Genomic DNA, 10,416 nt, shown 5'->3' with positions numbered 1-10,416 from the left:
CCACTTCGCTGCCAAAAATATTCGCAACCCAGCTTTCGCCACAATTATTGGCAAAAATATTGATTTGACCTCCTCCACTGCTAATACCATACTAGGCATATTAAATGTCTCTTGTATATGTGCCCAGACCAATACCAATGGCCTCTTAAGTATATTAGCAAGTTCCAGCCACTATTAGGCAAGAACACAATTTTTTGCATCCTCCGCGACGCACAAATTTGAAACTCTTTTTGTATTTTTGTATTTTTTTTTTAATTTTAATAAGACATTGTGAATCAAGGTTTAGACATGCGGCCCAAGTATAGTCGTCTAGACACAAATTTTCTTTCAAATCCTTTGGGCAACCTTACTGAAATGGTCAGGTGGGGGAGGGCGAACAAGAGAGGCAGAATCCATTTTGGCATGAGCTACTCCCACATAGTGGTTTAGGCCCATTTGCACGCACTTCTGGATTCAAGAACCTGTCATGAACGTTGTCCCCTTTCTAGACACCATTTCACATAGGCTATACTTACTAAGATGAGAAATGTCATAAGTGTGAAGACAGTTCAACAAGTGTTAATAAAAGCCGCCCTTAACCTTAAGGGACCTGAACTAGGCACCAATAAGGAGTTTAGGCCAATATTAACAAAAGAGACTTCACCTATTCCGTTATGATTCATAAATGACGAAAATAAAAATGAAAACTGAAAATTGACAGGAAATTTAAAAACAAAGAAAGAAGTTAGCAGCACTATATTTGGCTAACCTCCAGAAGGCCACGGGGGAGGCCATCTATGCTTCACTCCAAGCTCCGATGTATCAAAATTTATAGGGTAAAAATCCCTCCTATGAGAGCTTATAGAAAAAGAACAAAGATACTTCTCGTTGAAGAATTTGGAGGAATTTGGCTCGTGAGAGGGGTATTCTTGCCCCCCAAGTATCTTTGTTGGTTGACGAGACATGATCTCCAATTGTAATTTGGAAGATGACGGTGTCCCAAGATCGGCTTTGTCGCCAACTGTCGCCAACTTCTCTTGATCAAAGGGATGATCATGGGTCATATCTTGCCCCCCATGCATCTGATCAGTAGCCACATATTTGGCTTGATCAGTGGAGACATCAGATATTTGTTCAGAGACAATTTTCTTGTCTGAAGAACAATCTTGTTGATGACGTTCTCCATAAGTAGCCTCTATGTAAGGCTGTGATTCACCAGTGAGGCCATTAGGTTGATTGCCACCTATAGGCAAATCAGCCTCATAAATGACCTCTTCTCGAGCGTTCTGCTCAATTTCTAGGTCCCAATCGCGAAACCTCTGCTTTGTTTTTGCGATCAAAATGGCCATGTCCCTGGCTTGCTTTTCTTTATTCCTCTCGATGTTGGCCATGATGATCGCGAGCTGTTCATCAATGCTTGCCCCCTCTGGGATGGGAATAGGCATAAACTCATCATTAATGGCGGTATCGCCAATGGTGGCAACATTGTCCATCAATTCACTTTAGGAACTTCTTTTGGTAAAGATTTTCCCCTGGCATCTCAATGATGACGAAAAAAGACTCTAGTATAGTTCCACTGGGCGTGCCAAAATGTTTGAAAATGTTTTGAAGCCCGGTGGTTGAATGTGCTTCAAGAGAAAAGCTTCTGATGTGGTCCCACTGGGCGTGCCAAAATGTTTGGCTCCAATTTTGCTGCAGCTGGTCAACAGTCTCTTTTCTTGCGCGGGCGTGCCAGCACCGTTCGGGTGCGGTCGTCGGGGGTGTCCTTTGACCTGACTTCTATCAAGCAATTGTGGACGAGGAGAGCACCAACCTCGTCGTGGGATTCTTTGTGCCTCGTGGTGAGGACTTTTGCTGAGCTTCTTATTAACACAATCGATACTCGATGTTGTAGATCGAGTAGAGCGAGAACCCCCGGGAAGTGAGGAGAACTTGCTAAAGCGTGACTTTAGCTTGGCTGGGTTGCTAGGGCGTTACCCTTGCTTGGCTGGTTCTGTAACCGTTGTGGTCGTGGCACTACCGTCTGCTCCCGAGGAGACTAGGACCGAAGCACGTTGACAGAGGGTTTGGTGGCACTGAAGGTCGGCTTCTGAGAAGACTAGGACTAGGAGTGTGATCACCGCTAAGAGAAAGAGAAGGAGAGGAGTTGCTCTTAGAGAGGTTTGCTCTAGAGAGAACTTAGATCATCTTAGAGATGTTGTTGTGTTGTGAATGTGTGATTTAGAATGAAAAGAGAAGGTGTTTATATAGGGAAGAAAAAGAAGAGTGAAATGATGAGTGGAAGAAAAATAATGAAAGTGGAATATGAAAGTGATTTGTAAAATATGGAAAAGATAGAGAAATGATGAAATGAAAGCAAGACATGAAGGTGCAACAACATGGAAGTGATGATGATCTATTAAAGAGATTGTCTTGAAAAATATATCCAAGGAAAAGAAGAAAAACATCTAGCTTTCTTCATGTGGGTAGGAAACATGAACATGTGAATATTGAGCTGGTTTTAGGTCAGTTTCTGCCCCTTTATTCCTTCAATTATTTCTCCAACAAGACTTTAGAATGAGCTTTCGACTTCTTCATAAAAAATGTTCCACTATGAGTGTAGATCACCCTGGTAAAATTTCAGATTTTTATTCCATGTGGTTGGGCCGAAAATGCTGCTGGACCTCTTACAGGTCCAGTTTTCCAGTTTTGCTTCTGTAGAAAATTGGGCTGATTGTTTGAAGGCCTTCCACTCAAAAAACGCTCTGGCACTCTTCATAAGAAATGATCCTTGGGCTGTCTAGAATGGATCTGCAGAGTTTCAGCTCATTTCAAGTTCATTTGGTCAGTCTGCCGCCCCTCCTTCCTTGTTTAGCTCGGTTTCTCCTAGCCGAAGTAGGAAAATGTGCTAAAGTTGACTTTTCATGTTTCCATGCTTCCATGCTTTCATAGTAGGCTTTATTTAGCCTCTAAATATATATTTCGAACTTGTCGACAATATATAGCTTGAGCCACTGACATTGGCTCAATTTCTCCAAGACGTGCCTTGTCAGGCCAAAATGCTCATTTTGGGTCCAAACACTTGCTTCTAGTCGTGGCCGGAGGACGTGCAGTTTGCCGTTGACTGGTCGGAGGAAGGCGAAGAAGATGGTGGCTGCAGTGAGTCCACCTTGGTGGTCGGAGATCAATGACGGAGGAAAGAGTCTTCCAGATCCAGTTTCTCTCTCCTCCATCTCTCTCTATGTAAAGGAGTTTGATTTTCTTTAATTTTGATTCTATGTAGTTTCTGGGTTTCGTTATGTTTCCCAATTTGTCGATTAAGTTTTATCGAGTTGGATGTTCTTGTTGAAAATGTTTAATGGTGTTTTTCTTTTGTGTGCATATGCTTAAGACGTTGGCTGGATTGCATTCTAACAAATTGGAATCACCCGAGCTGAAGACCCGCATTGAGGCTTTGACAGAAATACAGGTTGGTCTTCTTTTAAGATTTATCTTCTTTTAGACTTAGTTTGGATGCTAATTTGAGATGTTTCTAACGAATCAGTAGACAATTTTGAGGCTCCTGAATTTTCAAGGAGGACTTTTGATGGGTATCGATTAATTTCCGACTTTTAATTTAGCATGAAATTGATATGGGTCTGTTATTCGAAATAGTTACATAGATATATGTTAACAGCTTCCATGTTTAATTTGGGTTGATAGTTTTGATAGGGTTTCTTTGATTTGCTCATATCTGCCTACTGTTTTTGTTGTATGATTGATCTGGTTGTAGAAGCTCAGAAAGGTTTTTTTTTTTTTTCAATAAGACTGTGTATTGTGTTTATATGTATTGAGGATTTGGATAGAATATTTGAATGGTGTGTCTGGCTACTTCAGGTTTGTGGAGAATTGCTATTTCAGAAGCATAGAGCTGCTTTGATTTCGAACATGGAGAGGCCCATGTGGAAGGTTAGTGTTTGGCTCCAATTTTACTGCAGCTGGTCAACAGTCTCTTTTCTTGCGCGGGCGTGCCAGCACCGTTCGGGTGCGGTCGTCGGGGGTGTCCCTTGACCTGACTTCTGTTGAGCGATTGTGGACGAGGAGAGCACCAACCTCGTCGTGGGATTCTTTGTGCCTCGTGGCGAGGACTTTTGCTGAGCTTCTTGTTAACACAATCGATACTCAATATTGTAGATCGAGCATAGCGACATCACCGGGAAATGTTGAGATCTTGCTAAAGCGTGACTTTAGCTTGGCTGGGTTGCTAGGGCGTTACCCTTGCTTGGCTGGTTCTGTAACCGTTGTGGTCGCGGCACTACCGTCGGCTCCCGAGGAGACTAGGACCGAAGCACGTTGACAGAGGGTTTGGTGGCACTGAAGGTCGGCTTCTGAGAAGACTAGGACTAGGAGTGTGATCACCGCTAAGAGAAAGAGAAAGAGAGGGAGAGGAGTTGCTCTTAGAGAGGTTTGCTCTAGAGAGAACTTAGATCATCTTAGAGATGTTGTTGTTGAATTGAATGTGTGTCTTAGAATGAGAAGAGAAGGTGTTTATATAGGGAAGAAAAAGAAGAGTGAAATGATGAGTGGAAGAAAAATAATGAAAGTGGAATATGAAAGTGATTTGTAAAATATGGAAAAGATAGAGAAATGATGAAATGAAAGCAAGGCATGAAGGTGCAACAACATGGAAGTGATGATGATCTATTAAAGAGATTGTCTTGAAAAATATATCCAAGGAAAAGAAGAAAAGCATCTAGCTTTCTTCATGTGGGTAGGAAACATGAACATGTGAATATTGAGCTGGTTTTAGGTCAGTTTCTGCCCCTTTATTCCTTCAATTATTTCTCCAACAAGACTTCATTATATTCCTTCGACTTCTTCATATGAAATGTTCCAGTATGAGTGTAGATCACCCTGGTAAAATTTCAGATTTTTATTCCATGTGGTTGGGCCGAAAAAGCTGCTGGACCTCTTACAGGTCCAGTTTTCCAGTTTTGCTTCTGTAGAAAATTGGGCTGATTGTTTGAAGGCCTTCCACTCAACAAAAGTTCTTGCACTCTTCATAAGAAATGATCCTTGGGCTGTCTAGAATGGATCTGGAAAGTTTCAGCACATTTAGATTTCATTTGGTTAGTCTGCCACCCCTCCTTCCTTGTCTAGCTCGGTTTTTCCTAGCCGAAGTAGGAAAATATGCTAAAGTTGACTTGTCATACTTCCATAGTAGGCTTTATTTAGCCTCTAAATATATATTTCGAGCTTTTCAACAATATATAGCTTGAGCCACTGACATTGGCTCAATCTCTCCAAGACACGCCTTGTCAGGCCAAAATGTTCATTTTGGGTCCAAACAGTTAGCTAAAGAAACTTTATCTCTACTTTCTAATTGAAGAAAGTTTGGTTTTTTATCTGGGTTTTGAGGGTGAAGTGTTTTGGGATTTGATAATGGTTTGTGTTTATGTTTTTCATGATAAAGTTTGAATCTTTTAACTGGGTTTTTGAGTTTGAAATTATGGGTATTTGGGTTTGACATTTGTAGGTTTTGTTATCTGTGATTGCTGAACTGTAAGCATCTGGCTGCAATTATTTAGTTCTAGACAAGCCACAAAGGTTCGATCTTGTTTGTAAGAATCTTGACATGCACAGTAATCTCTTATCTAATCATCTGCTTACTGATTGCAGATGTTTTTGGATGAATCTTGTGTGGTCGTTCTGGGTACCTACATAATAGCTTCTTTGGCAATCTCAAGTGTATATTCATTGTGAAATTAAAATTATATGTTTTAATTTACTGCATTTACCTGGTGTTGCTTTTCTTGACACTAAGGTAATTTATCTTTTTGTGGAATTAGAGATTTTTTTTTCCCTCTCTTCTTGATCTGGAAATTGCTGTAATTTGTACTTGTTTTTTTTAGAATTTTAGTGTCATTGCGGTAATCGAATCGGTGACTCTAGGGAGATATGAATTTGGTGAATCAAAATGTCTAGAAGTGGAGATGAGGTTTAATAGTATTCTTTACTTACTGCCCTTTCTGCTCAATGAACATGAACTGTTATGTAATTGTACTACTTTGCAGGGGTCACTAGCGTTCAAGAATTTCAACATTTCAGATGCAGCAGTGGCTTTGGAAACTCAGTCACAAAAAAGTTCACTGCTAACGTAACTTCTGGTACTTTGGAGATCCGTTTATTCTGGGCTGGGAAAGGGACAACAGGTGTTCCTTACAGAGGAGACTATGGTCCTCTTATATCAGCTATCTCTATAGATTTTGGTATGTCTTTTTACGCTATAAGCTCTCTGACCTTCTTCTGCTAATGTGTTGAAGTTTGGTGTTTCTATGTAAAACTTTCATTTTGTCAAGAAAGTATGTAAGAATAAGAATGGCACCAAAGAAAGAGATGGCAGAACAACTTATGTTTCATATCATCTACTCGTACAGAAGTTCCAGTAAAGGGTTGCATCATTTATTTCTTTCTACATTAGTTAGCTGGTTGAATAATTCACTCCTATCAATAACATTTACTCTGCTAAAGCTATTCTCTTCTGGCAGACTTTCCACCCCCTCAAGAAACCCAGCCAGGAGGTGGAAGTAGCGGTATATCGGCAGGTGCAGTGGTTGGAATCATGGCGGGAGGAGTCTTCATTATATTACTGGTTTTAGGAATTCTCTGGTGGAAAGGGTTCATAGGACCAGCAAATACTTTGGAACAAGGTATTTGCACATCTTTTCGTGTATATTACTCTCATTATGGAAAGGTGAGATCTTTGGGGGGATTGAGATTGCTAGTGAGGAGAATGTTGGTCATGAAGTTCTAATGGGGTTGCTGGGAGGGTGTGAAAGTTGTGTGCCGAATGTGGTTTCTAGGATCAAGGGGCCTTGGACTATCATCTATTGGCAGGTAACTTTTGAGTGGTAAGTTTCGATTTAGTGTGATTGGAATGTGTTGCACTATTTGTTTTGCTTTGGATACTAGTTTGAATTATGCCAAAGATGGCTTTGCACTCTTTCTAATGTTATTTGTCTTTCTATGCCAGTTGCTTTAATTCCTCTATCTATTTTTCACCAACATTTTCGTTTTTCTTTTTCAATTTTCATTAGTTTTGCTTTAGATCCAATATTATATGCTATCTATGTCCTAAGTTATGGATTTGTGATCTCGCTTTCATTTTCATATTGTCCAGTCTGGTATGGTGAACCAGTAAGCATTTTTACCTTTGGGTGAGATTTTGGTTTCTCTTTAATATGATTTTTAACTCTGACAGATTCAATTTGTTAATGGACGTGTACCACAATCTATATCAGAAATACGAGGGTATTTGGAGAATAATTTGTTACAAATAATTGAAATATGAGTTGCAATTCAGCTCTTAATACTTTCTGTTGTTTTATTGTCTAAGGTTGGTGTGCGAGGACATAACTGGGGGTCTAGAGGATATTGCCATTCCAACTAGCAATTTGGTCGATGATCCGCCTGTTGCTTTGCCAGTTGATGTTGTAAATATGGTTATCTTAGCAAGCATAAAGGAGTTAAGGCTTAAAGCTGCTGGTGCATTGTTTTCACTTATTTGTGAGGTTTAGGACGTTAATGCGCATCACATTTATGGACAAGTATAAGTTTATGGTTAGGGTTAATGTTGGGATGGAATAACTTTGTTGAATATATGGATGAATGTATCGGATCTTTACATAAATGAATTTGTTTTGAATGTGTTGTCATTTGGATTCCATATATGTAGAATGTCGGTCTTTTGAATGTCTCTCAGACCATTCTATTCCAGCTAAAAACTATTGTCTAATAATTATTCATCATAAAATGCCTAGCAAAAATTGTTGTATGAGCTATCTAACTATAATACATTAAGGACTAAAAGAATGAGAAAGCCATTGTCTAGCAAAACAACAGACAACAGTTTTTCGGAGAAACCTATAATATCAATAATGGATAGACAATGGGAATTTCAGCTACATGTTGTCTGACCCAACCTTCAGACAACAACAAGCATATAAGCCCCTGTTGTCTGGCACAGCCTTCAGACAACAGCAAGCATATAAGCCCCTGTTGTCTGGCACAGAATTCAGACAACAGCAAGCATATAAGCCCCTGTTGTCTGGCACAGAATTCAGACAACAGTAAGTATATAAGCCGCTGTTATTCTTTGTGGTATTCAGACAACAGACTGGGTAGTAACTGCTGTTGTACTAAATTTTATCAGACGACAGTTTTCTGGTATTGTCTGATTCATGTATCAAACCGCATTGAGATAGACAACAGCAAACCTTATACTCAGACGACAGTGAAAAACTGTCGTCTGATTGAAAAATTGGTGTAGTGTTCCTTGGTAATTATTGTAACTCTGTACTCCTTTGATTGAGCCGCTAGCGAATAACTTGAGAGGTAGAAGCAGGACCGTTTAAGGTTAATGCATTGCTCTATACATAGAAATGTATAATTAATGCCGTACTCTCTACGTAGAGACATCCTTGACCGTTTAGGGGTTCAATTGCAGCACGACTCTATTTTTGCGTCGGTGGGTTTGTTTCTCACTGAGGTTTTTCTCCTTGAACTCTAATAAAGATAAACGACTCGCTAATTATCAATTTGAGTTTTGAATTTTTAAAAACAATAAATATGTCCATCGTCTATCACAAAGAATTTGAACCAGGCAGGTTATTGAAGGTTAATTTTGTCGATTACCTTAAAAAATAAAACATAAAAGGCGGTCTTGTTAGCATGAACAAGTTAACTATATGATCCGGATTAGTCAATTTGGCCGTTTAGGACGTTAATGCATTGCTCTTTACGTAGACATATTAGTTGGTAGGATGTACGAGTTGACTATTCCATCCACATTAGTTAATTTGACCGTTTAGGGTTGGATTGTAGTAAGAACTCTATTTTCGCCTCAAAATCTCCTTGGACTCTAATAAGGATATGAATGACTGGTTGATTATCAATCCAAGTTTTGAACTTTTGAAAACAATAAATATGCTCCATCAACTATCACATAGAATTCGATCCAGGCGGATCATTGAAGATATATTACAGATTGATCGATCAGTGCAATATCTAAACTGACACAAATTAGAGTCATGCTCGATCTGTTCAAATCATCATGGCGATAAAAGTTCTCTCATGCGCCTAATTCCAACTGCATTAAATTGCAAACCCTTAATTAATTAGGTTTTTTTCTTCTCAAAAAAAAAAACCCCTTAATTAATTGGGAAATAAACGTAAATTAAGATTATAGATCATGACACTAACAGCACAAATCTTTTTTATTTTTTTATTTAATCTCTGAATATTTTGAATTTCAAAAGCTAAAGGAACTACATTACAAATGAGAACAACAGATCGATTGGAAGAAATACATAAATCTAATCCAGAAGATTAACATCTAAATGACATTAACTTTCAACATACCCTGTGTATAACTTAAAATAGATAGAACAGCAATAAAACTAAAATTGAAATAAACTAAAGCTTAAGGGACAGATCGAGTCCAGCACCATCGGTATCACATTGAGGAGGCTCTGCTTGTCGGAGAAGATCAGCACCATTTGTTGGCGGCACCCTGTTGTTGAGAGCTGACAGATTTGAACCACCAAAGTTTTGAAGACCACTAGTACTCCCCTGCTCGAATCTTGGAGCGGTAGCAGTTCGTCCAGCAAGCCCTAATTCATTGATATTATTCTGGAGGCCTTGCAAGGAGGTTAGCCTATGTTGATCAATACAGTTGATGAGGCTCGAGCCTGGCCGCGACCAGCCAGAAGCGCCTCCAGCGAGGCCGCTGGCAGCACCGCCGAGGGCAAGGCCAAAGCGGCCGTAAGTTTGGGACCACGGGGTATAAGAAGGCTTATGAATCATGGAGTCCATTCTGACACCAAGAGAAGACCTGTTGTAAGATCCATAGAGAGAGTGTGTGGAGAAGCCTGAATATGGGCTGTGATAAGGAAAGTGCGAGTGCCCTAATCCACCCATATGATCAAATGCTTGACTCCGCCGTTTAGCCAGCTGGCGCTCCTGCTTGTGGGCGTTCTGGTGCCCTCCCAAGGCCTGGGAGGTCGAGAACTTTCTCTGGCAAAAGTTGCATTTGAAAACCCTGGGCTCCTTTTTCTGATCACGTGCCACTGGGTTCTCGTCTGAGCCCTCCTCCACCTCCACCACCTCTGGTACTAATTGAGACGACGAAGAGTTGAAAAGAGCGAGTTCTAGATTGGATCCACCCGGAGGACCCTGGTTGGAAGGTGTCATATCAAGCACCACACCAGAGCTGGTGGATCCACCCACCGCAGCCTCCTTCTCCTTCTCTAGTGATTGTTGGGGCTCGTCTATTAAGACAATTACTTTCTCCTTCATCTTCATATTGCTCTTGTCATCACCATCACCACCTTCTTTGGGAAGCGAAGAAGGCGATGGTGGTACTTCAGAGGCAACCTGGGACTCCAAAGGACATGCTTCCACTGCACCTGGTTTCTTCAT

The 10,416-nt window shown here is 40.3% G+C and overlaps 1 protein-coding gene across 1 annotated transcript; it reads right to left on the bottom strand.

Moving 5' to 3' along the window:
* Positions 1-4,387: 4,387 nt before the first annotated feature.
* On the bottom strand, positions 4,388-10,416 carry LOC133716246 (uncharacterized; the record flags this gene model as incomplete). The annotated part of the gene is made up of 3 exons (XM_062142963.1): positions 9,444-10,416; positions 7,245-7,259; positions 4,388-4,407 (listed from the first exon to the last, which is right to left on the bottom strand). Coding segments are annotated over exons 1-3 (1,008 nt in total), but the record flags the coding sequence as incomplete, so codon positions are not given.

The sequence above is a fragment of the Rosa rugosa genome, chromosome 6 (assembly GCF_958449725.1).
Source record: "Rosa rugosa chromosome 6, drRosRugo1.1, whole genome shotgun sequence".
NCBI lineage: Eukaryota > Viridiplantae > Streptophyta > Magnoliopsida > Rosales > Rosaceae > Rosa > Rosa rugosa.
Note: the sequence above shows the minus strand (reverse complement) of the source record. Positions and strands in the feature narration are given on the sequence as shown.